Here is a 15,451-nt window from a genome sequence, read left to right on the forward strand (position 1 = left end):
AAAATAAGGTGATACAATCTTAGATGAGGCCAGGCTGTAATGTCCTCCAGGAAGATGTATCAAGTTCTGAGGGTGTCCAGCACTTCTCAGAATGGCTTAGAATAATTTGTGAGACAGCTCATTGGGTGTGTTTTGAAAAGCAAAAGGTTTTAATAAAAGCAGAAAATAACAAACAATACCAAAACAAACCAAAAGCTGGGCACAGTGCAGAGGAACCTCTAGCACCGGCTAGGACACCCCAAAAAGTTCTGAGCACCTCTGTGCTCCTTCAGTACTTAATGTTTGAGGATGGCTTTTGGCTTGCTGCCCCATAGAAACAGCCACATTTCTGAGGAGCAGCTACAGAGACCAAGAGGTGCCTCTGTGCTGGCACTGAGCCAATTACGATGAGAGAAACACAGAAGAGTCCAGTCCATTTTCCTTTGAAGTTCCAAGGTAAACCAAAACTCTTTTCCTCGTTTGCTTGGGTGTGGGAAATGCACTACAACAATAAGCTGCTGAAGGTCCTCCTGTAGCTAAATCGTTCTGTTTCTACCTTCCCAAACAGTGCTTCTGCATTCAGAGAAGTGGTCCCTTCCCAAAACATAGAAAAGGACAAGGGGAGAAGTCTTGGAATCCTGAATTTTCAAAGAACATCAGCAACTTCAACAAAACAGAAAGGCTGAAGGTTGGTGGTGATGAGGCAGAAATTTGTGATGGCACAGATGACACAAGCTGCTCTGTATGAATGAGGTTTATGCATCTGAAATATTCTTTTTCTGAAATACTATTTCAAATACTATTACATATCCAGAACTCTGCTTCATGGGGATTTTGTGGGAGATGGAAGATAAAGTAGGTGCAGGAAACATCAGACTCTGAGTTTCTTGGAAGAAGCAATGCAAGGACCCATGGCTTCTCCGTGTGCCTAAAGATCAGCAGCATTGTGCTGCTCGTTGTGTCGGATGCACAGCACGGACTTGGGGAGGATCCTGCACTCGTGAAGGGACTTGGTAAGGTCAGAGAAGCTCCTCCGGGGCACCTCCATGGTTTCAACGCTGCAGTGTTGGTAGTTGGCCAACAGTTTCTGTCCTGCCACGGCAAGGACTGTCTGGAGACTGTCAGAGGGCTTGAAGTGGTGCTCAAACCTCTGCCCAGAGGGAGATCGGACAGCGAGCAGCACCCGCGGCTCTTCCGGGCTCCCAGGGAACACCCAAGGGCTCTCCTGCCTCTCTTGCCTTCCCCACTGCTCAGGGGCACAGTGCATCTGTGAGCTCTCTTCAGTGGGATTGCCACTTCCTGACACTGTGCTGGCAGACCCCTGCTCTCCAGAAAAAGTCTTGATGGCTTTTGGAGCATCCTCCCGCCCCTCACTCACCTCCAGCCGGTTGGTCCGTTCAGCCAACGCTTCCACGGCGTCACTCCCTGCGCCCTTCCGGATGATGGAGGGGAGCACCCGGTACTTGTTCAGGGAGCAGGAGGAGGTCTTCAAAGGCACTTGCTGCAGGAGCTTTGGGATTTTCTCAGGAGACACCTGGGCAGGTGGGAACGCCGGTTTTGTGAGCGGTGCTCTCCGGCTGAGTTCCCCAGGAGAGGCTGCCGGTGGGGAAGGTGGCACGTGGCACAGACAGGCTTCCAGGTCCTGATGGTGGCTCAGGCTTGGCCTCTGTCCCTTGGCAGATTTGGGCCTGGTGACGTGCATGGTGACGGTGCTGGCCCACGGCAGAGGGGCTGTGCCTGAAGGGAAGCAGAGCTGAGCTGGAGTCCCGGAAAGCCGCTGTGGCCATCACACCTGTGGGCTGGGAGCAGAGGGAAAAGCTACAGGAACTGGCCCAGAGAGTTCACTCTCCCTGCGACTCCCACACTGTGCTGGGTGTCAGGTGACAACTGAATAAATCTGGGGTACCTCTGCATGGGCAGGCAGCAGCCCTGCAGTGCTGGGTTGAGTTACAGAGGGTGGGAGATGTGCAAAATTGTGTAAGTTTAATTATGTGGGAGTTGTGTAAAATTAACCCAGAGCTTTGGGGAGTTGTGCCCTTTGCCACTGAATGTAAGTTGTTGATGGAAAGAGCAATTTCTTTCTTCTGAAGCTGGAAACTCTGCAAATGGGAGATGAGTGAAGCTCAGAGTAAAGCTCTGGCCTTTTCACTGTTCCTGAAGTGGGAGATTCAGTTCTTATTGTGGATTTTGGGATAAGACTGACTACACTTCATAATTTAAAGGTATCTCAAGACCAATGAGACTGAAAAACCCTGATTCAATACACAGAAACCTGTTTTGACTCTCCAGTGACCAAAAGTTGCTTAACAGAGAATGATTTACCTGAGGGAATGGCTGGAGCTCTGTCAGGGAGGTTTAGGTTGGATATCAGGAAAAGGTTCATCCCCCAGAGGGTGCTGGGCACTGCCCAGGCTCCCCAGGGAATGGGCACGGCCCGAGGCTGCCAGAGCTCCAGGAGCCTTTGGACAACATTCCCAGGGTTACCCAAGGTGGGATTGTTGGGGTGTCTCTGCAGGGCCAGGAGTTGGACTGGATGATCCTTGTAGATTCCTCCCAGCTCAGGGTATTCCATGATTCTGTGATTTAACCTCCACTGAGGAGGAAGCCACATTATGCTGTGTGTTCCCCAAAGGAACTCTCAGAGAACCCTCAGAGCTCTCAGCTATGCCAGCCCCTGGGTCACAACCTCACAACAACATTTTGGAGAAGTGCCACAGGAAACCTCCTCTTCTCTTCCTGTGGGTTTCGTGGCAGAATTTAATAAGGAGGGGGGGAGGTCACTTTGGATTGCTTGGCATTCCCAGAAATGACACAGTCACATTCAGCTGCTGTTTGTCACCCCAGCAGCATGTGGGTGACAAACCTCATGGAGCTCAGCAAAGCCAAGGGCAAAACCTTACACCTGGGTTGGGGCAATCCCAGGCACACGTGGGTGGAGGGAGAACAACTCTGGGAGAAGAATGACCTGCAGAGCTGCCTCCAGCTCGGGGGTCCCCAGCAAGGGAAGGATGTGGAGCTGTTGGAGTGGGTCCAGAGGAGACACCACAGTGATCAGAGGGATGGGGCAGCTCTGCTGGGAGGAAAGGCTGAGAGAATTGGGATTGTTCAGCCTGGAGAGAGGAAGCCCCAGGGTGACCTAATTGTGCCCTTCCAGTCCCTGAAGGGAGCTGACAGGGAAGAGGGAGAGAGACTGTGGACAAGGGCCTGGAGTGCCAGGATAAGGGGGAATGGCTTCCCACTCTTCCCACTGCCAGAAGGCAGTGTTCGATGGGATACTGGGATGAAATTGTTCCCTGTGAGGCTGGGGAGGCCCTGGCACAGGGTGCCCAGAGAGGCTGTGCTGCTCCATCCCTGGAAGTGTCCAAGGGCAGACTGGAGGGGACTGGGAGCAGCCTGGGATAGTGGAAGGTGTCCGTGCCCATGGCACGGGTGGAACAAGATGCTCTTTAAGTCCCCTTCCAACCCAAACCCTTCTGGCATTCTATTCTAAACCAGAGAACAGTCCCTGTGGCGCTTCGCCAGCGATGTGTCTGTTATTTAACATTTCATTTCTCCTCCAACTCAGCACGGCCGAGGCAGAGTCCCAGCGCCAGACCTGTCCCTCCTGAGCCTCCAGCGAAGCGGGACAGTGACACCCGCCCAGGTGACACATCCCAGCTTCCCAGGAGCCTGCGGGAGGAGCAGAGGCTGCACCTTCCCCTTACTGTCGCTAACAAATAAACTCCAAGGCAAAACCGCACTGAGGCAGAACTCCCAAGCGCACGGGAGCAGTTACAAACATCCCCAGTGATGCTGCCACTTCCAAGAGTACCCCCCAATCAACCAACCCGGCAGAAGCCCTGGTGGGACCCTCCACGAGTGTCTGCAGTGCCCCGGCACTGGTGTGTTAGAGGGGACAGGCTGCAAACACGGGCTCTGCTGAGGGCTGGGATGGGGAACCCCAGCAGGGAGGGCTCTGACCACAGGTGCCACCAAAACGGTGACCCCAAAACGGTGACCCCAGGGCCTGGGAGGGTGGGCACTGCACAGCCCTGACCTACAGCACGGGACCACAGGCTGAGTCGGGCTGGAAGGGACGATGGCAGCTCATCTGCTGCCACCTCCCTGCTCCAGCAGGGCCGGCCCAGAGCACAGGGCACAGGACTGTGTGCGGATGGGTCTGGAATATCTGCGGTGAGGACACTGCACACCCTCTCTGGGCAATGTATTCCAGGCATTTAAAGAAGTCCTTCCCTGCGTTCAGGTGGAACTGCCCAGACATCAGTCCCTGCCCACCGCCCCTTGTCCTGGTGAGGGCTGGCACCGCCCCAGGCAGAGCCCTCAGCCTGGCCGGGCCCACAGCCGTGCCCCGGTTTGAGCCCAGGCCGGGCCCCGCGGCAGGAGCACAGCCTCGCTGGCAGAGGCCGGCCCTCTAGCGCGGCTCCACAGCCCAGAACCAGACCCCGACACTTCCCCGCTCCCGGTCCCGGTCCCGGTCCCGGTCCCGCCGTCCCTCACCTGCCCCGCGCCCGCCGCGCGACGCCGTTGCCCTGGAGACCGCGGCACTTCCGGGCGCGCGCCGAGCCAGGCCCCGCCCCGCCCACCGCCGCGGCTGGCCCCGCCCACCGCCGAGCATGGCCCCGCCCACCGCCGAGCCTGGCCCCGCCCACCGCCGAGCCTGGCTCCGCCCATCGCCGCGGCTGGCCCCCGCCCACCGCCGAGCCTGGCTCCGCCCACCGCCGCGGCTGGCCCCGCCCACCGCCGAGCCCGGCCCCGCCCCGCCCACCGCCGGGGACGGGAACGGGGAATGGGAACGGGAATGGGAATGGGAATGGGATTGGGAACGGGGAATGGGAATAGAGAACGGGGAACAGGGAATGCGAATGGGAATGGGGAATGGGAATGGAGAACGGGGAACAGGGAATGCGAATGAGATTGGGAACGGGGAATGGCAATGGCAATGGGGAACAGGGAATGCGAATGGGAACGGGGAATGCGAATGGGATTGGGAACGAGGAATAGGAACAGGAAATGGGAATGGGGAAGGGTAATAGGAACAGGGAATGGGAAATGGGGAATGGGGAATAGGGAAGGGGAATGGGGAATGGGAACAGGGGATGGGAATGGAAATGGGGAATGGGGACCGGGAATGGGAACAGAGAATGGGGGGGACAGAAATAGGAATGGGGAGTGGGAACATTAATGGGAATGGGGATGGATGGGAACAGAAATGGGAATGGGAACAAGGATAGGAATGTGAAAGGGAACAGGGATAGGAACAGGGATAGATGGGGATGAAGATGAAGGCAGGAGTAGGACAGCTGAGATGTTCCAGAGTGGACCCAGGGCTGGGAATAGCTGGGATGTCCCAGTGTGGTCCCGGGGGGTGTCCCCAGGCTCAGGGACAGCTGTGACCAGCTGTGGGCTCTGCACAGGGCGGTGACATGGCCTCAGCATGGCACAGGAGCAGCCCTGTGACAGCCTTGGGAAGATTCCAGAGGCTTTGTCCTGCTGGACACGAAGGAATGGGGGGAGCAGAGGGTGGCTCAGGAGCCTCTCACAAATTCCACCCATAGGTGACTGTGGTACCTGGGGTGTCCCAGCCCTCCCACAGGAATTCACATTCCTCCAACCCACCCAAAGGAAAACCACAATGGTGTCACACTACTTAAATACCCAAATCTTTGGGGTTTAGCCCTAACCAAGGCGTTACAGCCTGTCCTGAGCAAAGGCAGCAGGATGGGGGAACAAGACAGAGTTTAACTTCCCTGTGACATTATTCAGTGACCACTGAATCAAACCAGAGAAATAAACCCTAAACTCATGAATTGTAATGAAAGCACCTTTTTAAAATTACACTCTACACACAAGATCACATGGGGACCTAAACCAACTCTTTTGGGGAAGTTTCATTGTACTGAGGAAGCTGCAGCTGGGAGGGAGGGGGAGTTCCCCCAGCTACAAATGATCCCTGAGTCAGTTTTCCTTCTGGGAATACTCCACACAAACCCGACCTTGTCCACCTCTTCCCATTAATCCCTTTCTAAACCCACTCCTACTTAAGCAGCTGCTGCTCCCACTAACAGATGCCCAGTGAAGGCAGCAAGAAACAAGCAATAAATATCCACCATAAACTTGGGGTCTCCACCCTGCAGGGTGGGAGGATCAAGGCGAACCGGTGCACTAAAAATAAATAAAATAAGTAGGGAAATAGTTTCCTATCAGCTCACCCCAGCCCAGGATGTTTAGCAATGTTGCAGATCAAAGCACATGGGCTATTTACACTTCAGTAGGGCCCTGAGCAAACAGATGGGTGAGTGATACCTGCCTCTCCTTGCTCCATAGGAAGGCTGAAAAGTTCCACATTTCCAGTGAAATAATAATTTCCACAAGTGGTTTTTAAGCCCTCAAGTTTGTGGGTTAGTCAGAGAAAGGGTTTAGCTTCATCCCCTGAGTGGATCCTCCACAGAGAGGGAGGGCTTAAAATGAGGGGATTTGGTTAAAATCATGTCTGGATCCCAAATGCACATGATCCCAGCCCTCTGCTCTCCATTTATGTCTCTGGACAATGTTTTTCACACAGATTTATCCAAACTCTACAGCAAAACCCCAGATTTTCTTCCCAAATCCAAGGGATTTGCAATGCCAAAGCAGGAGTAGCACAGACAACAACTACCACAGTGGGGAAAACCTTCTGCAATGGAAGTATTTTGTGGAGGAGGTGGGAAAGGGATTGATTAATTCATTATTAGAGATGGCCTGGTTTTAAAAGTCAGGTGAGGAAAGTTGGGTCAGGTGAGGAAAGTAGGTCACTGTGTATTTTGGAGTGGTTTCTTGTGCAGATGGTGAGCGGAGAGGCAGGTGAGATGTCACTCCCCACCCTTAACAGGCTTGGTTTATTTCCAGTTGCAGCAGGAAATAAAAGGTTAGAGGGAAGGAGAACCCTGGGACAGACAGCTCTGCCACCTTGGAGGGCAGCCAGGAGGTGACATCCCTTCCAGTGTCAGCTTTGGCGGCTCTCAGCAATTTCAACAAAGGTTTCTCTTCTTGACTCCAGACCAGTCAGTCATTCCTTTACAACTCCCAACCCTGAATTCCCTTCCCCAGGAGCTTAATCCCTGAGGGTGGGGCTCTGCATATCACCTGATTACCTGCATTTGTGTCTGTGTTTGTTCTTGGCCCCACGGTTTCAAGGGAAAACAGCACCTTTTGTTCCTTATCTCCTCTGGTTTTCTGCCTCCCCCGTGTCTCTGTATCATGTTTGGGTTATGGTAATTAAATAAACTGTATTCCCAAAGCATTCCAAGTCGGGTTTTCACGGCTTTTCCAGCATTTGCTGCTGGTGGTTTAATTCACAGACCCCTTGCCCCTGGGCAGACAGGAAAGACTGAGGGCAGGACAGGAAAACTGCAGACCCAGGAACTGCATTCCTATTTGCTGTTGTCCCTTGCAATTTGGCACAGCTGGATTTGAATGCAGCCATGGATTTGGGGAGCAGTTACAAGGAAGGAACCAAGGAGAGCCATCTTTGAGGCTGCAGGGGGTGAGCTGGCAAAACTGAGGAAACACTGAGCATAAAGTGCTGCCCCTACGCCTGGAATAAGGATTCAGCAGCCTCTGAGGTGCCATCCTGGGTGTAAATCACTTTTATCCCATTTCTCCAGCCACCAAATCCCATGGATTTTAAAACCATGGTGATGGCCAAGGCCTTGACTGGCCTCACGTAGGGATGGAGACAGCCTCGTGCCCAGTGATGAGTGAGATGATGGAGGTGCTCACTGCTGCAGGAAAACTCGTAGTTTTTGGAGAAGAGAAGGATGGGAATCAGCTCCCTGTTCCAGGCAAGCCTGGCTTGGGATGACTGACACCATCAGCACAGATAAAGGAAGGGGTGGGTCTCCCAGGGATATAAACCCACCCCAGTGAGCCAGCAGTGTTGGAGCTGCAGGTCTGGGCAGGGTAAGGAGAGGGGATTTCACTGCCCTGGTGCTCATCAGGCAGCTCAGGGCAGGGGGGAGGCTGCAGGCCCTGAGCTGCTCCAGCAGCCCCAGGCAGGACAAGCCACTGCATCCCTGCCAAGCCCCACTGTATCCCAAACCTGGGATACAGAAACCTCGGGATTCCCTCGGTGATGCCTCAGAGCGCTGTGTATCCACAGTGACACAAATGTCCCCTGAGGCACTGCCCAGGTGACCCAGCTGGTGCCACCTCCCTGGTGTGGGCGCTGCAGAGGCTTCTGTGCTGCCCCTGGATCATCACCAATCCTTGCTGTTCCCTCTCCAGGGCAGTCCCAGGATGAGGAATCTCCTCCTTGCCGTGCTCCTGGCTTGTGGTAAGTGCCCTGCTGGCCCCGGCCAGGCTGGAACTCACTGACAAACCCTGAGTGTTTGTGCACAATTCAGGTTTTTGTTTAAATCTGGCCCTTTCTCTCCAGTGCTTTGTGTAGAACTGCTGCAGTCCTGGAGAGCTTGGTGATGGGGAGGCTTTGGGATGCTGAGATCCGTATTTATTTTGGGAGGCCCTGGAGCCTGTTGTCACCTTTCCTGCCTGTGCCAAGCCCCTGGCTGATCCTGGTGATGGGGGATTGCAGTTTGCAGCATGGCAGAGCCAGTCCAGAGGGCAAAAATACTTTGTGCCAGACCGAATCCAAAGGCTGTAAAAGCCAGACTGAAAAAGCCATCCTCCCTGAGAGAATGGCCCTGGCACAGGGTGCCCAGAGAAGCTGTGGCTGCCCCAATCCTAGAAGTATCCAAGGCCAAGTTGGATGGGTCTTGGAGCCACCTGGGATAGTGGAAGGTGTCCCTGCCCACGGCAGGAGGTGGAACAAGACAACCTTTGAGGTTCCTTCCAGCCCAAACCATTATTCTATGATTCCGCAATTCTGGAGGAGGGGATAAAGCTTCTCATGGCTCAAATCCTGAAAGTGCAACGCCAGGCCGAGCTAATGGCCGTGCCTGGTGCAAGGTGCGGGGCTGGCCCCGGGTCCCCGCTCGGCCCCAGCCCGTGCCGTGTCCCCACAGGGCTGCTCCCGGCCGGCAGCAGCGTGCTGGAGCTGGAGCGGATGATCAGGGCGGCCACGGGCAGGAGCGCCCTGCTCTCCTACAGCTGGTACGGCTGCTTCTGCGGCATCGGCGGCTCCGGGACCCCCGTGGATGCCACCGACCGGTGAGTACCCAGAGCGGTGTCCCCGCTGCCAGCCCCGGCGTCCTTCCAGCGCTGGGATGAGGGGATGTTTTACACCGTTCCCCAGCCGAGTCCTGCCGTTGCCTTGCCGCCTTCCTCTCCTTGGTGGCCTTAAATCTGCGGCAGGACCTTGCCGTGCCCTCCAGGTGTGGCGAGGGGAGGTTCGGGGGCCGTGGTTTGACCTGATGTCCCCGCAGGTGCTGCCAAGCCCACGACTGCTGCTACAGGAGGCTGAGGGAGGGCGAGTGCAGCCCCCTGGTCACCCCGTACAGCTTCACCTCCAGCGACGGGCACGTCTCCTGCCGTGAGTTCTGAGCGGCACTGCTCCCCCAGACACCCCAGGCCCGGAGCGCTGCACACAGCAGAGCATCTCCTGGCTGAATCCAGCCCCATTCCCGGCCGGCTGCCATGATTAAATTGGCCTTGGGGAGGTTGGGGAGGACAAGCACCGGGACACGCTGCTCTTTCCCTGTCCCCGCGGTGGCTCCGGCCAGGAAAGGCACCGCAGGGCTCCGTGTTTCCTCCCCTCTGCCGCAGGTGATGAGCAGAGCTGGTGTGAGAGAGAGACGTGTCTGTGCGACACTGCGGTGGCCTCGTGCTTCGCGAGCACCCTGCATTCCTACAACAACTCCTACCGCTTCTACTTCAAACTCAAATGCCAAGGAAGCAAGCTCCAGTGCTGACGAGGGGGAATCTGCACACAGAGTTCCAGATTTTGGCTGGTTTTCCCCAGCAAGAAAAGCCTGGGTTGGGGGCTGAGAAAAGGGAGAGCCCCTGAGGCTCCCCGTGAGGTGCTGCTCGGGGTGAGAAAGGCACACACACCGTGGACGGAGAGTCACCAGTTCCTGGAAAGACACACCAGCTTCCTCTTTCTTGTGCCTTCTTCCTCTTGATTTCATTTCCCAGCAAAGAGAATAAAGAGATACAATAAAAGGGATGCAAAACTGGTTCTCCGTGGTATTTTTCTGTAAGGGCTGCTGGGATCGAGGCACTGCAGTGGTGGCTGCTGAGTCTGGGGAGCATCTCTGCATCCCACACCTCAGCCACAGCATTTGCCTGACACCCCAACATTGCCATGGTCCTGACAGAGCTGGAATTCACCCGTCCATCCCAATGTGGGGCAATAGGTTTAGGGAACAAATTACCCAGAGAAACTGTGGCTGCCCCTGGATCCCTGGAATTGCCCAAGGCCAGGTTGAACGGGGCTGGGGGCAGTCTGGGATAGTGGAAGGTGTCCCCTGCCCATGGCAGAGGGGGCCCTAAGATCCTCTCCAGCCCAAACCAATCTGGGATTCTATGAAAGGCTAATTCCTAGCTCAGAAGGCACATCCAAACAGCTTTGGGAGGAATGCAAACAAAACAGTCCCGGGAATACAACAAGAGGCTTCACATCACAGCAAGTTTTAAGTTGTAAATGATTTTTCTGTTCCTCTTGTCCAGAGTCAGGACAACCTGAAGCACAGCTCAGCACAGGGAGAAGCTCACAGGAGTAGCCCCAGGATCTTCTGGGATGTTTGGCTTCTGACACATGACAATTTACTAGGAATGACACAACTGCTCTTCTGTATCTATTTCCTGCTATAAATGATTCCATACAAAGCATTCAGTATAAACATATTTTCTTATGCAAACACACTAAAAGCGGGAAAGCAGCATGAGTATATAAACTGATTGCAAATGATTAATGAGGCAGTAATTAGCCTCAGGAGTATTAATAGGCTATGAGCAATTCAGATAAGCACAAGTCCCATGCCAGCCAGGGAGCATCACTCATGACACAAAAGTGGAGCTGGAATCAGGGTTTGGCTGAAAACTTTGTCAGTGGAGGACAACAAAAAACTGTTTTTCCAGCATATAAGACAACAGACATAGACAGATGACCTTCCTTCCTTCCTTCACATCCCTCCCAAACCAAATCAGTCTGGTCATGACTCTTGGAAATAAGGGCTGGAGAATAATCATCCAAAGAGGAAGGAAGATTTCAAGGTTTTGACACTTACATTATTCAAATGCTAATGTAGGAGGGCAATCCATGTCTGAATGGTTTCTGCGGTAGGGCGTAATGAGGGGGTGGAAAAACCATAGGAAGAGAAATAAAGGGAAGTTGCACTTTCTCACCTCAGAATACTCGTTTTGCTTCTCTGTTTTCTCATGATGACTGAGGGTGTAATCGTCCAGTGTCTGCCCAGCCTCGTGTCTCTGGGAACTGAACCTTTAGAGATGCTTTCAGGGCTGCCCATAGACTTTTCCCAAAGAAGTGATAACTCTCCTTGAACCACCTTACACCCCCTTGAAAGCCCCAGACTTGCTGTGTCTATGCCCAGCCAGAACTAGAGCTGTTCTTTCTCCCCTGATGCAGCTCCTTGGTGCTGGGAAGGGCAGAGGAAAACTCTTGGGCATCTCTGACTGAGGCAGAGAATGTTTGCTTCCTCCTCAGGCTGGAAGTGATGCTGCTTTTCCACCTCATCCTACCCAGCACCCACCCCATGCGTGGGGCACAGAGCTGGGGTGTTAGGGGATTTTTGACATTCCTCAGAAGGGGAAGGATGGCACCTTCTCCTTTACAGAGAAACCCAGTCAGTGAGATTTGGGTCCAAGGAGCCCCAGGCAGATGGGACCAAACTATATAAAGCAAGCCCACTTGGCTGCAGGTCACTGCAAGCCAGCATGGCTTTCCCAAGGTAAGTGAGGGTGCAGGATTGATTCCCCTCTTTTCCTCCTTTCACCAAAAGCTGTGGTGCAAGTGAGGAGCGAGTGCCATGCTGGGGAAGTAGGATTGAAGGAGATGCTGCCTAAGACAGCAGCCCAGAAGAAGAGCAGTGGGTGCAGCCCTTGAGGGTCCAAACTCCAACATCCCTCCAATTTTTTCTTTCTCCTGATTTTGCTTTTTCCCACCCTCTCTCATCTGATTCCCATCCCTGGCACTTTGTGCTGAAACAACGGGCACATCCTTACCCCCCTCCTCACTCCTAGTCCCTGGAGAGAGGGAGAACCTCTGCTCCTGGATGATGAGGAGAGAAAGAAGAAGGTGGTTGATATAACAGATAGTGGTTTGGTTTTCTCCCCCAGAGCTGTCAGATGGATGAACGCTCTCCTCAGCCTCTCTGTGCTGTTTGTGTGGGGTAAGTGTCCTCTCTCAGTCCTCAGGCTCTCTGTGCACTTATATGCATTGAAATTAGGCTGGTGATTTCTTCACTTCTCCTCATCACCAGCTCTCCCAGACATGCAACAATGTTCCTGTGCCAAGCTGGGAACACATTTCCTCTCCATCGCATTATAACTTGTAAGCCACCACCACCCTGGTGCCAATTTGGGGGCTGGAGGGATGGATCTGCTGTTTGGGGGGCAGAGAATCAGCGTGCTCTCCCTGATTTCTCCCCCTCCAGACTTGTCCCTAGCCCACGGGAGCCTCGTGGAGCTGTACCACATGATCTCAGAGGCAACAGGGAAAAATGCTCTTCTGTATTACGGCTTCTATGGCTGCTACTGTGGCCTGGGGGGCAAGGGGCAGCCCAAGGATGCCACAGACAGGTGAAAATTCCCTTTAAAACCCCCTTTCCAGACACCTTCTTGAATATTTTTAAATTTCTGCGGTGCAGGGGAGAAAACGCCATCCTCTAAAGCTTTGATCTCCTGTGCAGATGCTGTCAGCTGCATGATACTTGCTACGAAAACCTCCTAAACTACCATTGTAATGCCAAGACACGGCGCTACCACTACAGCTGGCACCATGGCCGGCTCTCCTGCAGTGAGTAGAGCCCTGGAGAAGGGGATATCCCCCTGGCCCAACCAAAGCCGGGGCTGATCCTGGGCTGCCCGTGTCCCGCAGGTCCGGGCTCCCGGTGCGCCTTCTTGTCCTGTGAGTGCGACCGCAGCCTGGCGCTGTGCCTGAGGAGGAACGGCGCGAGCTACGGGAAACGCTTCCAGTTCTACCCCAACATACGGTGCCGATGATGGGAGCTGGATGCGCGGCCGGAGCCGGGATTGCTCCTTCATCCCTGGCCGTGCTGACCAGCCCAGAGCTGCTGTAAATTCAATCGTCGCGGAAATAAACAATGTTCTTGTTCAACCTCCCTAGTCCTCTGAGAGCTGCTGCTGGCCAGGGAGAGAAATCCCCGTAAATAATCAACAGCTTGCCAAAAACTTTCCAAGAAGTCGGGCTCGGCCCCTGCGTCACCGGAGGCTGCAGCCCGCGGGGAGAGGGGGGCTGGCCGCGGGGAAGGGGCGTAGCAGTCCGTGGGTTTGGGACAGACGAGTCATTTCGGAGCTCCCACTCGGAGCTGGAGGGCTGGACACGGAGGGCAGGCTCTCCCCGGGAGGACAGACTGACAGCGAGCAAGATCCTCAGTGAGTGACTCTTCTCCCCCCCGACCCCGCTGCTGTGGAAAGGAAAACACGGGGGGATGTGGGGGGAGGCAGCGGGAGCGGCCCGTGCCGGTAGGAAAAGTGTGCTCGCTTCCAAACGGGAGCAGAGCTGGGAGGCTGCACTGCGCGGGGAGAGGGCACTGGCGGCCCAAAGCGGTGGGACGGGAGGTGGGAAATGCTGGAGGGGTGGGACAGGAGCTGGGACAGCTTCAGAAACCACCTGCTCTCGGCCAAGAGGCAGCAACACTGCTGTGAGGAGGCACAGTCGCTTTCCTCCCTCCAGATTTTGGGGGTTGATCCGATTTCGGAGGAAGGTGCTCACGGCAGCTCCTGTCCAAGTGGCCGTGCTGCCTGGCTGAGCCTGCCCCCTGTTCCTCCTCCCAGGCCCAGGTGAGAGGATGATGAAGGTCCTGCTGGTGCTGACGATGCTGTTTGCCTGCAGTAAGTGCATCCCCGACCCACAGAGGGGAGCCAGGCTCATCCCCAAACTCCTGTGCACTCCTCAGGGAGACTCCCAGCAAAGCCTCCTTCCCTCTCCTGTTCCTCAGGCCTCATTTCTGCATATAACTTACCAAAACCAAAAAAAAAAAAAATCACATTTTACGGTCGCTCTAGGTGTGTTCACAGCCCACGGGAAGCACCCACGCACGTTCACACCGGGCCTCGAGGGAAGCACCGTAGGAAACCTGACTGCCCATGGATGCTACTCGGGATGGGGCACCTCGAGGACTTCAGTGGATCGGTACAGGCAACGCTGTCCCACAGGGCTAACGCTGGCCCCAGAGGGCTAACGCTGGCCCCAGGGTGCCCCCGGGGCTCTGCACAACCCCGGCAGCCCCCCGAAGCTTTGCAATATGCAGACCAGGTGCTTGGCAGCAGCAGGAAGGAATCAGCTTTTCGGGAAGGAAGGAAAGTGAGGCAACGCTCACCCCTAATTCCATCCCGGAGTCAGCAGGGTGGTGCCGGCCACTGGTCCGTGGGATGGCACCAGCGGAGAGGGACGCTCCTGAAGCCGGGATGTGGGGCAGGGCTTGCACGGGCAGGCAGAGGCTTGGCGTGGGAAGGGGCAGGACAGAGAACTGCTGGGTGATCCAGACAGGAGGACGCAGAGCCGCCGGCTCTTCCCGCCCGGCTCGCAGATCAGGAGGGGCAGAAGCAGCCGGTGCCACGTTCCCGGCCAGTGCAGGCTCTCCTCCTCCCGCAGGTGCTGCCTGCTCCGAGCCTGCTGCTATGCCAAGCTGGCAGCGCGGCGGTGCCGCGTGGGACCCGCGCAGCCCCTCTCCGCTCCCGGGCCGGGGATCCCCACCTGCAGTGAGTGCTCTCCCCGGGGGCTCGGCCTGCCCTTTCCAGACCATCCCCTTTCCCGGGGCCGCCCCCCGGCCTCTCGGGGCAGGGGGAAGTCTCAGGTGCGCTGTCGGTGCCCGCAGGGTCGGGGACGTGGTGCCAGCGAGGCGCCTGCCGCTGCGAGCGGGCGGCGCGCCTGTGCCGGGCTCAGCTCCGCCGCCGCGCCCGGTGCCGGGGACGAGGCGGCCGCTGCTGAAGCAAAAACTCCCTTTGCAAAACCATCTCCGGGCTGATCGGCGACGGGACGGCGCCGGCAGCGCTTCTCAGCCCTGGCGAGTCTCCTCCTCGGGGCTTTTTGGCTTCGAGGAGACGACAACAACCCCGCCGGTCAAGTCGCGTCACGAAGAGGGGCAGCAGCGCGGACGCGATGTTCCAGCACAGCAAAACAAGGGAGGAGCGGACACCTGCCCCGCGTCCCCCTTGGCAGCCTGTCCGCTCCCTCCGCTCCCTGCTTCACGGCAAATGCCCTCGTGTGATCCAAAATAAAACCTGAGAGCCCAAAGCAGCGGTTCCCAGCGTGCCGTGACTCAGCTGAGCCCAGCGACCACCCCTCAGCCTGCAGACAGGTTTTCTGTTGAAGTACTCAGCAAAAATGACACTT

The 15,451-nt window shown here is 55.8% G+C and overlaps 4 protein-coding genes across 4 annotated transcripts; 3 read left to right on the plus strand and 1 right to left on the minus strand.

Moving 5' to 3' along the window:
• Positions 1 to 470: 470 nt before the first annotated feature.
• UBXN10 (UBX domain protein 10) lies at positions 471 to 1,766 on the minus strand. Its single transcript, XM_066334176.1, is given in 2 exon segments — positions 471 to 1,742; positions 1,744 to 1,766. Coding segments are annotated over 2 exon segments (858 nt in total). The 3' UTR covers positions 471 to 907.
• Positions 1,767 to 7,362: 5,596 nt separating this feature from the next.
• On the plus strand, positions 7,363 to 10,073 carry LOC136370662 (phospholipase A2, membrane associated-like). Its single transcript, XM_066334177.1, has 5 exons — positions 7,363 to 7,594; positions 8,242 to 8,290; positions 8,979 to 9,123; positions 9,339 to 9,445; positions 9,679 to 10,073. Exons 2-5 carry the CDS (start codon positions 8,254 to 8,256, stop codon positions 9,822 to 9,824), a joined length of 435 nt encoding a protein of 144 aa, XP_066190274.1. The 5' UTR covers positions 7,363 to 7,594; positions 8,242 to 8,253; the 3' UTR covers positions 9,825 to 10,073.
• Positions 10,074 to 11,808: 1,735 nt separating this feature from the next.
• On the plus strand, positions 11,809 to 13,095 carry LOC136370907 (basic phospholipase A2 CoaTx-II-like). The gene is made up of 5 exons (XM_066334596.1): positions 11,809 to 11,822; positions 12,211 to 12,263; positions 12,528 to 12,672; positions 12,783 to 12,889; positions 12,971 to 13,095. Exons 1-5 carry the CDS (start codon positions 11,809 to 11,811, stop codon positions 13,093 to 13,095), a joined length of 444 nt encoding a protein of 147 aa, XP_066190693.1.
• Positions 13,096 to 13,336: 241 nt separating this feature from the next.
• LOC136370792 (basic phospholipase A2 A-like) lies at positions 13,337 to 15,263 on the plus strand. Its single transcript, XM_066334391.1, has 5 exons — positions 13,337 to 13,488; positions 13,891 to 13,947; positions 14,122 to 14,248; positions 14,711 to 14,817; positions 14,934 to 15,263. Exons 2-5 carry the CDS (start codon positions 13,905 to 13,907, stop codon positions 15,044 to 15,046), a joined length of 390 nt encoding a protein of 129 aa, XP_066190488.1. The 5' UTR covers positions 13,337 to 13,488; positions 13,891 to 13,904; the 3' UTR covers positions 15,047 to 15,263.
• The last annotated feature ends 188 nt before the right edge of the window (positions 15,264 to 15,451 follow it).

Source organism: Sylvia atricapilla, chromosome 22 (assembly GCF_009819655.1).
Source record: "Sylvia atricapilla isolate bSylAtr1 chromosome 22, bSylAtr1.pri, whole genome shotgun sequence".
Lineage (NCBI taxonomy): Eukaryota > Metazoa > Chordata > Aves > Passeriformes > Sylviidae > Sylvia > Sylvia atricapilla.

Bases quoted from the DNA above. Each gene is read 5' to 3' on its own strand.
- LOC136370907 (XM_066334596.1), top strand. The intron at 12,264-12,527 runs GTAAGTGTCCTC...CTCCCCCTCCAG, and splicing joins CTCTGTGCTGTTTGTGTGGG to ACTTGTCCCTAGCCCACGGG. The intron at 12,890-12,970 runs GTGAGTAGAGCC...CGTGTCCCGCAG, and splicing joins CCATGGCCGGCTCTCCTGCA to GTCCGGGCTCCCGGTGCGCC.
- LOC136370792 (XM_066334391.1), top strand. From the start codon at position 13,905: ATGATGAAGGTCCTGCTGGTGCTGACGATGCTGTTTGCCTGCA. The intron at 13,948-14,121 runs GTAAGTGCATCC...CGGTCGCTCTAG, and splicing joins GACGATGCTGTTTGCCTGCA to GTGTGTTCACAGCCCACGGG. The intron at 14,249-14,710 runs GTACAGGCAACG...CTCCTCCCGCAG, and splicing joins TCGAGGACTTCAGTGGATCG to GTGCTGCCTGCTCCGAGCCT.
- LOC136370662 (XM_066334177.1), top strand. From the start codon at position 8,254: ATGAGGAATCTCCTCCTTGCCGTGCTCCTGGCTTGTG. The intron at 8,291-8,978 runs GTAAGTGCCCTG...GTGTCCCCACAG, and splicing joins TGCCGTGCTCCTGGCTTGTG to GGCTGCTCCCGGCCGGCAGC. The intron at 9,446-9,678 runs GTGAGTTCTGAG...CCTCTGCCGCAG, and splicing joins CGACGGGCACGTCTCCTGCC to GTGATGAGCAGAGCTGGTGT.